Genomic DNA, 14,809 nt, shown 5'->3' with positions numbered 1-14,809 from the left:
CCCTAGCACTCGACCCTCCTATACTGTACAGAAGGACAAGGCTCTCTATTCAACCTTACCAGCCATTCAATAAAACAGTTCACTGTACCTATCCAGGCATGTCCAAAGGGCAGTTTCAGGCATACTCTCCAGTCCAACTGGTGAATCTGGGCATTTTGAGGCAATGTTACAACTGCCTCATGTACACAGGTAACACTAAGACATGTGAGAGATGCAATTATACAGCCAAACTGGAGGCTAAGCTCTCTCAACCCAAGGCTGGATCAGACAGTCAAGAGGAGAAGGGAAATACTTGCATCATACCAGCACTGGCAAAAACACACATAAATACACAAAAACATACTCAGAGGCTCTAAATAAAAATCTGCAAAAGCAACAGAGATCTCCAAAGCAGACATCCAAGCAACCTCCACCCCCCCCCCCAACACAAATCATGAAACACATACTTCACAAAACCAGTGTGCCATGCAATCATGGCCCATAAGGCAAAATAACATACCCAACATACTAGTAATAGGTGACTCTATAGTCTGACACGCTGACGTCCCACTCACCAGGCTGAATAAGGAGAAGGTTACTGTTAGCTGCCTGTCTGGTGCTAGGATCCGCCACATAACACAAGCACTCGAGTCACTCCAGAACAAGTACAAATACGACTCTGTCATTGTCCATGTTGGTGTGAATGACCTGAGCCGTACCTCCCTGGACTACATGAAAAGAGACATGGAAGAGCTCTCTGATCTTGTAGCCCAGGCTGGTATGACCCTGGCCCTGAGTAGCATCCTGCCCTCACCAAGAATGATACCACAGTATAAAGAAAAAATTATCAATTTCAACAATTGGCTAAGTTTCTGGTGTCATTCAAAGGGGATCCAGTGTCTGTCCTCCTGGTATGACATGCTCGACAAGCCACGCTGCTTCGCTAGAGACTGCTTGCACCTGTCACCCTTAGGCTTTCGAATACTGGCCAAGGCTCTTGCCACCCTCATAGTGCCTTTTTTAGGCAACGCTCAAAAGACAAACAGCACAAGTAACAAAAAACTGAGGGTGATGCTACTCAATGCCAGAAGTCTAAACCTCAAAATGCACGCCCTCTAGGCACTCCTCAGTGTGGAGAAAATAGATATATGTGTAGTAACAGAAACCTGGTTTAAGGCTCCAGAGAGCACCCCAGCACTACCAGGCTGCAACTCATACCATACATTTCAGGCACAGAACCCTGAATGAAATACAAAAGGTGGGGGCGTATCCTTATTTATCAAGGATACCCACACCTCCAGGTTAGTGGCACAGCACGATGCTTCAGAGATCATCCACGTGTAACTAATAACGGGCAAAACTGCAATTCAAATTGTAGTTTGCTACAGATCATCCACCATGTCCCAGGACCCCCATTCTACATTTCTGGAAACACTGGGAAATATAAAGGTCCTACCAAACACCCTAATATTGGGTGATTTCAATTACCCAAACATTAATTGGGAGAACTACTCAAGTACTAACTCCCTTGCCTAAAATTTCCTAGAATTTATAACTTCAAACTCCCTGGATCAACTGGTCAACACTCCCACCAGTGGTGGCAACATATTGGACCTGGTCATCACCAACTTGGGCGACCGGTGCTCCACACCAGAGGTCAACCCCTCACTGGTTAGATCTGACCATAAACAAAGCACTTTGGGTATACATATTCCGCCCCCACCCCCGGACAAGGAAACCACCGTGAAAAACTTTTCAAAAGCAAACTTCACGTTACTTAAGACCGAGGTGGAAACTTTCAAAGCCCCCATGCTAAAGGATAACATTGTCCTACAAGAATGCATGGCTCGTGCTATCCCAAGCAAAACCATGGCTCACTCTTCCAAGAAAAGGAAACCAGTTTGGTGGACTCCTGCCATAAACAAGCTATACAATAGAAGGAGGAAACTAGTACAGAAAAAGAGTAAAATCCCAAGAAGAGAAGACATCCCTGGTAAGTATCAGCAAGAAACTACGATCCCTCATAAAATCATCCAAGGCAAGTTTCGAAAGAAAAATTGCCAAAGACTCCAAAGATGACCACAAGGCATTCTTTAGTTATGTCAAGAATCTAAGTGGCAATGCTCAGATCTGCTCGGAGTTAGTGCAGAATGGTACAAAATACACTGAACCGACCGATATTGCCAACATCCTGGCAGACAGGTTCAGTGCAAACTTCACCCCCCCCCTCACCCCCAAAAGGGCCCATAACCATACCAAAAGAATGTAGAGCTCCTGAAATCACAGACACTTAGGTTAAAACAGCCCTCTCCAAAGCCAAAAACACAGCATCAATGGGACCGGATGGAGTTCTAGGCTGTGTCCTACATGAGCTCAAAGACGGACTAACCCCTCACCTAAACGCACTGTTCAAACTTGGCCTCTCCACAGGCCACGTACCCATAGAGTGGTGCACAGCAACAGTTATTCTGCTCCACAAAGGTGGAGCCACAATAGACCTCGGGAACTATCGCCCTTTAAGCCTGATTAGGTTGGTCTGCAAGGCTATGGAGTGCATCATCATGGAACTCATTGAGACATTGGGAACCTCCAAACACTGGACCCTACCCAGTTCGGCTTTAAGGGCAGATCAAGCCTCCTAAACCTGGTGGACTTCTTTGCGACCGTTACCAAGGCTATAGACTAGGGAAAGGTGGTACACACCGCCTACCTAGACCTCACAAAGGCCTTTGACACCATTCCCCATTCTGGTGTAGACAAGCTCACCAGCCTGAACATAAACCCCTACGTCACAAGATGGATTGCCTACTGGCTCATGGACAGAACCCACATAGTAAGAGTTGCGGGAGCGAAGTCTGACTCTAAACCGGTTACAAGTGGTGTTCCCCAGGGCTCAGTCCTGGGACCCCTCCTGTTCGGCATGTACTTCTCAGAGGTACAGGCAAGCACAGGAGGACTATGGCTGACCAAGTTCGCAGACGACTGCAAACTAGGGGCTATAACTGACTCTCCAGCTGACACAGACATCCTCCAAAACGGTCTCACTGAGGCAGACACCTAGTGTCAAAATCATGGCCTCAAGCTAAATGCTAAAAAGTGGATAGTCATCCCCTTTGGAAAAAAACAAAGTACCCACAAACTACCACATAGGTGGTAGTGCCCAAAATACGGACGACTTAATAAGGGATCTGGGGACCCAAGTAGATAATAAACTCTCCTTTGATAATCACATTGCCAAAGTGGTTAGAAAATCCTTCTACGTGGCACACCTTATCACAAAAGGGTTCGCATCCAGATCAAAAGAGGTCATTGTGTCCCTATACTCATTGCTCATCAGACCTATCATAGAGTACAACGCCCCATTTGGGATGTATCTTACAAGAAACCTGCAACAGCTGGAAAGACCACAGAAGTACCTCACCAAGAGGATCACTGGCCTCAAACAGATGCCCAATGCAGCTCGACTGAAGAAACTCCAGCTGTACTCTGTTGCTTACCGCCTACTTAGAAGTGATCTCTGCCTGACGTACAAGGCCATGTCCAACCCAGAACTGATCGACATGCTCCACCTAAAGAAAAGCTTATCCCCTCGAGCCACACGCTTTAGGGATCTAGACCTCACCGCAACAATAAATAGGACGTGCTGGAGGGATAGATCCTATCACAGAGACTTTCCATGCTTTGGAACAAGATTCCAAACTACATTAGGCAGAGCTCCTCACTAACCCTTTTCAAGAGAAACCTTGATGAGTGGATGGGAAGCAAAGTTTTCCTCAGGGATCACTTCAGTGGCTCTGCTGGACAGAGGCACAGGGAACTAAATGTAAGGGGGCGGTGAAAGTGAACACATTCTGGTTAGGCTTATAAATGCCTTTGGGTAGATAGCCTAGTACCTACCTATGTCTTATCCTCATCTAGTTCTGTACTGCTTAGCTGCACAACTTGGAGCAGTGTTGCATCTAAGAATCCGTTCCTACGAAGTATTGAAGCAGACTAATGGCAAGGATACATTTTTATAACAGATAAATTTGTTTAAAAATCAGTGCTGTCAAACTTTAGAGTTCACCAAAATTTTTATCTCCACAGCAGTACATTTCTAAATGTTGTCAGCAAGCGTAGTTTGCTGAAATGCGTTCTTCATTCATGTAACATTAAGAACTGCCAGTCATTTGTGAACGTTCAATGTTGGCTTGCAGTTTTGTTGAACTGCTGCAGTAGTGAGTTGAGTACATTCCAAATGCTTTAAGTAAGGCTTTGTGGGTGGTGTGCTGCAGATGTTTTTTAATATATATATTTTTTGGTGCTATTCATTTAGATGGAATTCAGGTGGTCTTTTATTTGTTCTGTATTACGTCAGTCTTTGGTTGAAGTATGTAGAATAAAGCAAAAGTCAAGCATCTGCATATGTGTGCATGTATAGGATATGAGTACTGGGTGAGATGCTGGCAGTTGGGGCAAGATCTCTAAAAAGTGGGGTAAGGAGTTTTTCCTTATTCCTCTCTGTTGTGCAATCTCAGAGTTAGTGTATTTAGTTAGTAGGACTGTAAGGAGAATGAACGGGAAGGGGGTGGGGAGTTGCCACCCTGCAAAAACATTTATTTATTTATTTTTTTAATTATTTTCAGTGTTTATTTTTAGATTACGTGATTTTGATATATTAGAACATTGAATTAGTAAAATTTGACATTTCAGTGTAGATGCACTTTTTTTTCTAGTTCTTGCCTTTGAAATTAACACATTCATTTTTGTGGTTGTATTGCAACTCCTTTAGAACATAATAGTAGGTAAGCCCAGAGTCCATGAAAATGGTTGCTCAAAACAATTTTTTCCCTGCTGTCCTCTGAGTAATTTGATCTAATGTTGTTGTTGTGCATAAATTGCATATGTTAATATATTAAGATTCTGATGGAAGATCTAAATCTTGGTCCACCAAGACTGTTGGCTACCTCTCCCAGTGACTGCCTCATCCTTTTCCTTGCTGTATGTCTGAGGCTTCCTTGAATCTGTTTGATCTGTAACTTACTGCTGTTTATTTCCAGTGTCCAATATACAAAGTTCTGCCATGAATCGTACACCTTTAACTGCTGCACATGTAATGTTCTCCTTTCTGTCATTTCTGTTGAACTCTATGCCTTCCATTTATTGCTTGATAATACAATGAATTAATGTCATAACCCCTCTTTTTTTATTTTACTGTACTCTGCTTGCTCTCTCTTGCCCTCTGTCATTGTTTTGCCATATGTCATATTCTCTCCTTGCTACTTCCTACCAGCATGATGTTTTATTTGCATGGTTGTTGGAAGTGAGGCATAGTACTGCAGATGTAGTGTTACTGGTGAATTGTACAATGGACTTGATGACCTGTCCACCTCTGTAACTCCATGACCTAGTATCTCACTTCTCTTTGGCACTGCTCTTTCACATTGCAGTGCATATTTCAATCTAGGGTTGTTTAGGACTCCAGATTTTAGTTTCTTTTGTGGGCTGTTGAGTGGCATCCCACAAAGCGTGTACATTTTTCCTATATTACTCCAATAAAGTTCATTGTCTTGCACGTTTTTTTTTTTTTTCCATTCTCAGTTGCCACTTATCTTCTTACCATGTAAACTGGTTCTTCAATTGCTGGAGATGTGCCACACTGTCTGTAACCAACACATTAGTCTTAGTTTAAGCAGTGAGGGGATTTTCATTGCCCCCCCCCCCAACTTTGCACTAACCTCTTGCATTCAGTGGGTACTTTGACCAGTTGTGCATTATCATTTAGATCAGGGGTGTCCAACCTTTTCAGTTGCAAGGGCCGCATTGAGTCAACAGAAATGGTCTGGGGGCAAACGGCAAGTGAGAACCAAAAAAAAAAAAAAAAAAGAGGTCTCTCACATTAACTGAAGAGCAAAAAAAAAACAATGCATCGTAAACTAAAGAGCAATACACCCCAGGTTTATGCGGACTAAAACAAAGTCAGCCCACTGAACAAAATAAATTAATAAATGCATAATATTTGCCCAAAAATTCAATATCTCATTCTATTTATTAAAAAAAACAGTTATTGAAGGTAGGACTCAGACTGTTAGATGCAACATGCTACCTCCTTTTCTCTGGTGGTTCCATTTAGCTAGCTGATTTCGTATTGCAGATTTATGAAAAAACTGTACGTCTCAGCAAGCAAATAGTGTTATGGTAAAAAGAGTTATATCTATGTAAGTGTACGTGATAGACTCAGTTTGTGGTATTGCACAACATATGCAAATTATGCTTATAACACATTTGCAATATTTCAACGCAACTCTATTAATCTATAAAGCAGTGTAAGCTAGATAGCAAGTACCAGTGACACAATATGGTGCTAGATAGCAGTACCAGTGACAAAATTTGGTGCCTTAATGTTGTGTATAACATGTCAGCATATTTCCCTGGAGATCACACAGGTGTTATGATATTAATGCAGATATGAAATTATTGCCTATTTTCATTACTGCATTACCAAACATTTGTGCCTCTGGATACTTTCAGGTTACCCATCATGTTTTAGACTAGAGACATTTTTTATAACACTTGCAACACAACAGTATTAACCCACCAGTCTTGCATTACTAATGGAAAATTAAAAATATTTCATATTTTTATAACTTTTTGCTAGAGTTTTCAATACATCAAGTTCTGTGCATACCACGATATTAATTTCAGTGTGCATGTATACCAGTTCACTTCAGGTTGCAGATACCACTACCATGCTCCTAGCTAATGCATGACCTTCTGTTTGGCAGATATTGGTCTTAATATCTGAAAATCACCAGTCTTCTACTTGGTTACATCTCTGACTTTGTTTATCTTATCCATCTTCTTTCACTGTCACTTTTTGCCTAACTAACATTTGCTGCTTGCATAGGCTTAATTTAACATGACACTATTACATTCCATTTTTTGCATTATTAATGGAAATAGTTTGTATTTAATTTTATAAGTTCCAACAAATAACCTTACGATAACTCAATATCTGTACATCCCACAGGGATTCTTTCACTGTGTGCAAGTGTGTTTGTACGCCAAACAGTGCCAGCTTACAGATTCCACATTGCTGTCTTACACTGAGTGCACCACTCTTAATTACTTTAATATACAAATACTGCTAATATCCATAGTTGCGTGAGTCAACAAAGTTGTATACTATAGCATACTGTATCAAAGGGGTTCAATATTAGTCCATTATACTATTGTCTTTCTTCTAAATTTAAGAACATAATTCCTCAGTAAGTAATGCATTCATTTTTTGCCCTGGAGTTCATTCTAATCCAAATACTGATATTAGTAAGCATTAACACATACTCAGTAAACCATATTTACTTAAACAGAAACCACAGCTGAAGTTCAGGCATTGAATGCAATGCTACAGTTGCTTTCATTTTACACTGCCCGTCTTCAGAATTTTGGATCTTGTAAATAATGTGTGGGAACAAAAAATGTGTTATCTTTGACTCTCCAGAGACAGCTAATGGAATATGGACTGTGATTAACCATCTACTACACATCAAATGCACTCGTTATTAAACTCACAAAATTACTTACCTTACCTTTTGCTATGTTGTAGTGTAGCTGTAGTCAGTGTGTACTCCGAAATAAAATAAATCCTCTCTCCACGATCTCACTCCTTCCTTCAGCTTTACCAGAACTGTAAAAAATGACCGAACGGTGTTTTCGCGCATGCGCATACCAGCGGAATGACGCTGGTATGAAAAAACGTGAAAAAACGAAAGTTGGCGCATGCGCAGAACACCAAAAGTACGTGGACGTATAAACACATGGAAAAAAAGTTAAATTAAATTTAAATTTAAGGGTCGCGGGCCGCATGGAAGAGCTCTGAGGGCCGCATGCGGGCCGCGGGTTGGACACTCCTGATTTAGATGGTGCATACAGAAAGTAACCACTGCTGCTACCCAGTAAGTATAGAAAGTCTGCTTCAACAAAAGCTGTTTTCCCACAGTGAAAGAGCTGTGCAAAAGTAGCTTCACTCTTTCTTTAATGGAGGATTTTAGATGGTCTTCCCTGATTATGCTAATTAGTGACTGAATAACAGTACGATATTACTTAAACTACCCACGTATGTAGTTCCAGTCTGAAATAAGGTTATGAATTTACTGAGTTCTCTCCTGTTTGAGTGGTGAAGCTTGTGTGTTCAGAAACATGATTAATTTTACTTTTTTTAAATTGTTACTGAAATATTGCACATACCTTTATTCTGCTGAGTATGTATATCCCCTGTACTAGTTGTGGGAACTTGTATGATGTGTTTGTCACTGAATGGTAAGCATACCTTTGTTCAGGTGAGTATATCTCCATTTCTGCTTAGAGCAACTCTGGATGTGTTGTGTTATTTGAAAACCTTAAAGTTTTCTGTCCTAATCACTTTGTCTTTGCTTAGCATGAAGTGGATCGAAACCAAGAACTTCACACACAGATCAGACAGCTTAAGGAGAAAGAGGCTGAAGCTGAAGCCAAACTGAAGGAGCAGCTGGAACTGAACAAAACATTCAAGAAAAACATGGATGTCGTTAACAAGAAGCTGATGGAGACTGAGACCAAGTTGTCTGAAGCCAATGAGGTAGTTTGCAAGGGGAAGACAAAATAAGCTGTTCATTATGTATACCATTTTATTGGTGTTTCGTATGTTTTTATTTTTTCTTTAATGTGTGCACATAAGATGTGATTTGTTATTTCTCTGGTGAATAGTGCATTATTTCTTTGTTATAGAAATTCTGTGGCTAACAGTTTCCTGGGTAGGTCCTAGCCTAAAACTTGCTCTGTAGTTCGGAGGTTTTAGGCTACAGGGCACCAGATCTGTGCCATCACATTTACATGGTGGTAATTCATGTATGCTAGGTGCAAAGTGTAGTAAGTAGTAGCAGCAGATTGTTGTCATATGGAAAGAATGGCCCTTATAACTTTTATGAAAGCTCTAAATTAATTGTGGCCATTAGGACCACTGGTAGAGATAACCGACATCACAGTAATATTGTATTTAAACAGTCAAGGGCAGATGAGATCCTGTCTCCTTTGTGTACTGGTTGTGATTGCCTGGGAGATGGGAATTCAGTACAGTTTAACTCTACAGATAACCTACAAAGCAGAATTCAGTAGAAGTCTCTGAACAGATTCAGGATATACTCTCTCAAGTGCTTGCTACACCCAGGATGATTATCCTCCTGTGGGGATTTCCCCAAGTAGATCTGTTTGCCTCGTATCTTGTCAGCTAAAACACTTCTTGCAAAAAGGCCTGGAAAAGGATACTTTCTCTCCCTTGTATGGGAGTGTGGCTGAATGTGTGCCTCTCCTATTTTCATTGATATCTAAAGTCCTGCTAAAGATCAAGAAGGTCTTTCCAAAAATGCTTCTGGACTTGATGACCTGTCCACCTCTGTAACTCCATGACCTAGTATCTCACTTTTCTTTGGCACTGCTCTTTCACATTGCAGTGCATATTTCAATCTAGGGTTCTGGTAACTTTTTCTTAACCCAGACACCATTGGTTCTCCCTTCCCAAGCATCTGGCCAGGGACAGTTTTCAAAAACTAAATCACAAAGTGGACTTCCTCACATAGGACAAAGGATCCCTCATCCACCCCAACATTCAGTCTCCATCTAACTGTATGGGTAATAGGATTTTGATCCCATTTAGGCTACTTTTTTTCCTCAGGATGTGCAACAGGTGTTGCAAGAAAATGTGCTACTATGAGATTGTACTTGGCCAAATGGAAAATATTTTCTTTTGGTTCCACAATAGAGGGCATAACCCATCTCAATATTTGATTCTTCAGTCCCTGTGTGAATTGCTCATTTGAGCCTGTCCGCTACTAGATCCTGCCTTTCTTCTTTGTTCCAAGTCAAACTAATTTTTGAAAGGAGTTTTATACATTAGACTACCAAGAAAACAATTTGCACCTTCTTGGGATCTAATTTTTTTGTTTGAAAAGTTAACTCTTGTCTACTTTTCAAATCTGCAGCCACTTCTTCACATAAAGTTATACTTAGAATATTATGCTCATTATTCAGACCTGCTAGATGGGTATCCGAATTACAGGCACTTGTGTCTGTTCAAGCTTTTTTGATTTTCGTAGAAAACAGGGTGATTCTTAGACCTTCCTTCCTTTATGCTTAAGGTTGTTTATAAATTTACTTTAAATCAGACTGTTCATCTCCCTATTTTCTACCCTGAACCAAAAATAGAGAAAATTCATAAGTTAAACATCCATAGGCAATTAAGATTTTACTTAAACAAGACCTAAAGATTTTAGAAAATGTAACCAACTTTTTATCTCCTATGATGAGGAAAAAAAGGTCAGCCAATATCTAAGCAAACCATTCCTAGATAGCGGTCTCAACTTATTCAGTTTTGTTGTTATTACCATGGCAAAAGTCATCCTTAGCATGTTAAGGCTGCTTGTACCAGAGCTGTGCCAACTTCTGGGGAAATTTTGGGAAGGGTGAACTCTAGATCAATTCCAGAGGCTTACTTGGTTCACTATGCACACTTTCACTAAGAACCACTATTGACTCAGTTTCCAAAGCTAAGCTAGGATTTTATAGAGCTGTTCTCCAGGGTCTCCTAGACTCTGGATCTTCTTTCTCCATCCTTTCTTCCTGAGCTTTGGCAGCCATCCCATATAGTTATGGTCCTGCAGCTGCAAATTGATGACTGTAGTTTAGTTATGTAAGTTAACTTACCATATCAGTAGATGTGGAATCCTAATCATAACAGGGTATGAAACAGAAAAAGTCATGGCCAAAGCTGGAAACAGCAACTCCTGTAATGACAAGACCAGACTAATAAAACTAAACAGGAAACTAAGAGGACTAATTAAATCCAGCAAAGCCAATTACTAGGTCAAGATATCTTCTCAGGCTAAAGATAACCAACAAGGCCTTCTATAACACTTGCACCACACCACACTTATCACATAGTCTCACTACATCTATACCACCAAAATCCACACATAGAAACACAAAAACATTCGCAGAGGCTCTCAGTAATAATCTGCCCAAGCAACAGAGACCTCCAAAGCAGACCAGCACGCAAGCAACTTCCACCCCCCCAACACAACCCAAATGACACATAGCCCACAGACTCAGTGTGCCACTCCACCACAGCCAATAAGGCAAAACAACATATCCAACACACTAGTCATAGGTGCCCTATAGTCAGGCACACTGATGTCCCACTCGCCAGGCTAAACAAGGAGAAGGTTACTGTCAGATGCCTGTCGGGTGCCAGGATCCGCCACATAACCCACGCACTCAGGTCACTCTACAACAAGTACAAATATGACTCTGTCATTGTCCATGTTGGTGTGAACAACCTGAGACGTACCTCCCTGGACTACATGAAAAGAGACATGAAAGAGCTCTCTGATCTTGTAGCCCAGGCAGGTATGACCCTAGCCCTTAGTAGCATTCCGCCATTGCCCAGAATAATACCGCAGTACAAGGACAAAATGATTGACTTCAACAATTGGCTGAGCTTCTGGTGTCATTCTAGGGGGATCCAGTATCTGTCTGCTTGGGATGACATGGTCGACAGGCCACCATGCTTTGCCAGAGATGGCCTGCACCTGTCACCCCTGGGATTCCAGACACTGGCTAAGGCTCTTGCCGCACCTATAGTGCCTTTTTTAGGCAAGGTTCAAATGCCAAATTCACCACCGAAACAGGAACAGGCAAGCAAAAACTGAGGGTAATGCTACTCAATGCTAAAAGTCTAAATCTCAAAATGCACTCACTCGAGGCACTCCTTAAAATGGAGAACATCGATATCTGTGCAGTGACAGAGACCTGGTTCAGGCTCCAGAGAGCACCCCTGCACTACCAAGCTATAACTCATACCACATTTTTCGGCCATGTAACCTGGATCGAAATAACAAAGGCGGAGTTGTGTCCGTATTCATTAAGGATATCCACACCTCCAGGCTAGTTGCTCAGCATAACGCATCCGAGGTTATCCAAGTGCAACTAACTCACAAAACTGCAATCCAAATTGTAGCTTGCTACAGATCCTACACCATGCCACAAGATGCCCAATTCTCTTTTCTTGATGTACTGGAAAATATTAGGGTTCAACCAAACACCCTAATAATGGGTGATTTCAACTACCCCACCATTATCTGGGAAAACTACTCTTGTACCAACTCCTTCACACAACGCTTTCTGGAATTCATAAACTCCAATGCCTTGGATCAGCTTATCTACACTCCCACCAGGGGCAACAATATCCTAGACCTAGTCCTTTCCACACCTGAAGTCAACTCCTCATTTGTCCGATCCGACCATAAGCTAATCACCCTTGATATCCACATCCCACCCCCACCCCCCATTAAGGAAACCATGGTAAAAAATTTCTCAAAAGCCAACTTCATGCTTCTTAAGATAGAAGTGGTGAACTTCATGACACCCATGCAGATATACAATGCAGTTACGACTGCTGAATCCTACACCTATGCACTCTATAAGCACTTACACGAGTGCATGGATCGTCTATCCTAAACAGAGGCGAGACAATATCCTCCAAAAAGGAAGCCAATCTGGTGGTCCTCACCATAAACAAACTTTACAACAGAAGGAAGAAATTGTTGCAAAAGAGAGTAAAATCCCATGAGTGGAGGAGCTCCTGGTCAGCCTCCATAAGAAGCTAAGATCCCGTGATAAGATCCTCCAAAGCTAGCTATGAAAACAAAACCGCCACGGATTCTAAGGGCAACCACAAAGCATTCTATAGCTAGGTCAAGAATCTCAATGGCAACATTGTTGCAGCACAATGGCACGAAAATTACAGAAACAACTGATATTGCCAAAATACTGGCAGATAGGTTCTGTGCTAACTTTACCCCCCCCCCCCCACTAAAGGGCCCATATCTATACAGGAAGAATGCATAGCCCTGTAATCACAACTACACAGGTAAAGCTGCACTCTCTAAAGCCAAAACACAGCATCCATGGCACCGGACAACATCCCAGGCTGCATTTACATAAACTTCAGAACTAACTAGCTCCCACCTAAGCACCATGTTCAATCATAGCCTCACATTAGGCTTTGTGCCCACTGAATGGCTTACAGCAAGAGTTATCCCACTCCACAAAGGGGAGCCACCACTGATCTCTGAAACTATCGCCTATTAGCCTGACGAGCCTGGTCTGCAAGGCCATAGAATGTATTATCATGGACCTCATAAACAGACATATCCCTCCCAGGGGTTTCCATTAAAATGAGACATGTTTTAAAAATGTCTGGCGTTATACATCTGTGGTGTATCATGCTTTCCTCTAGCCATAATAATCCGACATCATGGGGTATGGATCCAAATAGATCAACAATATCCAAGGTAATAAAAATTATTTGGTTGCAAAACATTTGTTTTTTAACTTGTCTTAAAAAATCCCATGAATCTTTCAAGGTATTTACTCCACAGTATGATAAATCTTTTAATTTTATGTCAATAAATTTTGCTAAAGGAGTGGTAATAGAACCTTCTGAGGCAACAATTAGCCTTAAGGGTGGATCGTCCTGGTTCTTATGTACCTTGGGGATACCAAATACAGATGGAACTCTTGGATTCTGAGTGGAAAGAAAGTGATAGGTATCCAAATCAATGGTACCCTCAAGTAATAAATCATTAAGGATCACATTAATCTTAGCTTTGGAGATGTTAACCTCATTGATGGAAGCTTTAGTATAATTATAAGTGTTGTACAGACTTTCCTTCATCCTTGATTCATATGAAATGGCATCCATTAAAACTACACCTCCCCCTTTGTCAGGTTGCATAATTCTTAGGTTCTTATTTCTCTTCAAACTGTCTAGTAAAATAAGTTGTTCTTTAGTTAAATTAGAAAAAACACGGTGGGACCTCACTGAATTCCTAATTTCACTATCCATAGCTTTCTCAAAATTTCTTAACTGGGGGTGTAGTGGGGGGTTAAAAACACTTTAAGGAAGGAATGTCTGTAAGGAATCAGTCTTCCGATTTTTTTGTATTAGAAATTGTTCCAAAAGAAATCAGGGGTGGCATGTGGGAAACAAAACTTGAATACAGAGAGTTATATTGGCAAATTATCCTGGAAGCTACTAAGGAGCCAGGCTTAAATGAAATGCTTTCAATAACCCCTGTTCTTAAATTAAGGGCTGCCAAATTATAAATTTTAATTTTTATTTTGTCCACTTGATGGCAGTATTTTTGATTACAAGTTCACAGAATTTATTATATCTCTTTGCATATACACATTTTATAACACTATTTTTTTAAATGTTTTTTAAAATGTTTATAATAAAAAATTTTTTTAATATGAAATAACTAGTTTAACATTCAACTACCAACATATCCTTATATATTGTACAGAACATTTTGAAGAGCTATGGAAATATTTTTTCAATCAGGGCAAGTTTTACAGATTGTTTAAATTATTTGATTGATAATTAACAGGATTCTATCATTCAATTTATGTAGGGTATAAAAGATGGGTGGTTCTTGTGATGTATGTAATTGACTTTGTGTTTGTTATCTGATGAAGATATTCGAAAACGCATTTTGTTGGTCACAAGCGTTATTAAATCAACCTTCTAAGCTCAACAGTTTCTTTGGATTATTTTTGACATTGTGTACGTTCCAGGGTCTCATACTCTGATTTGGTCCCCAGAGTGAACCTTGTAAGATTTTACTTAAACAAGACCTAAAGATTTTAGAAAATGTAACCAACTTTTTATCTCCTATGATGAGGAAAAAAAGGTCAGCCAATATCTAAGCAAACCATTCCTAGATAGCGGTCTCAACTTATTCAGTTTTGTTGTTAT

The 14,809-nt window shown here is 40.7% G+C and overlaps 1 protein-coding gene across 1 annotated transcript in view; it reads left to right on the top strand.

Annotated features, from left to right (window-relative positions):
• The window catches only part of MAD1L1 (mitotic arrest deficient 1 like 1), a 4,750,917-nt gene that overhangs the window by 109,106 nt on the left and 4,627,002 nt on the right, over positions 1-14,809 (top strand). The window contains exon 4 of the mRNA XM_044089554.1: positions 8,396-8,575. Coding sequence (XP_043945489.1) covers positions 8,396-8,575 — 180 coding nt within the window. The remainder of the gene's footprint in view (positions 1-8,395; positions 8,576-14,809) is intronic.

The sequence above is a fragment of the Protopterus annectens genome, chromosome 12.part0, assembly GCF_019279795.1.
Source record: "Protopterus annectens isolate FY-2018-M chromosome 12.part0, PAN1.0, whole genome shotgun sequence".
Taxonomy (NCBI): domain Eukaryota; kingdom Metazoa; phylum Chordata; order Ceratodontiformes; family Protopteridae; genus Protopterus; species Protopterus annectens.
The sequence above is the reverse complement of the archived record's forward strand: the minus strand, read 5'-3'. Positions and strand labels throughout refer to the sequence as shown.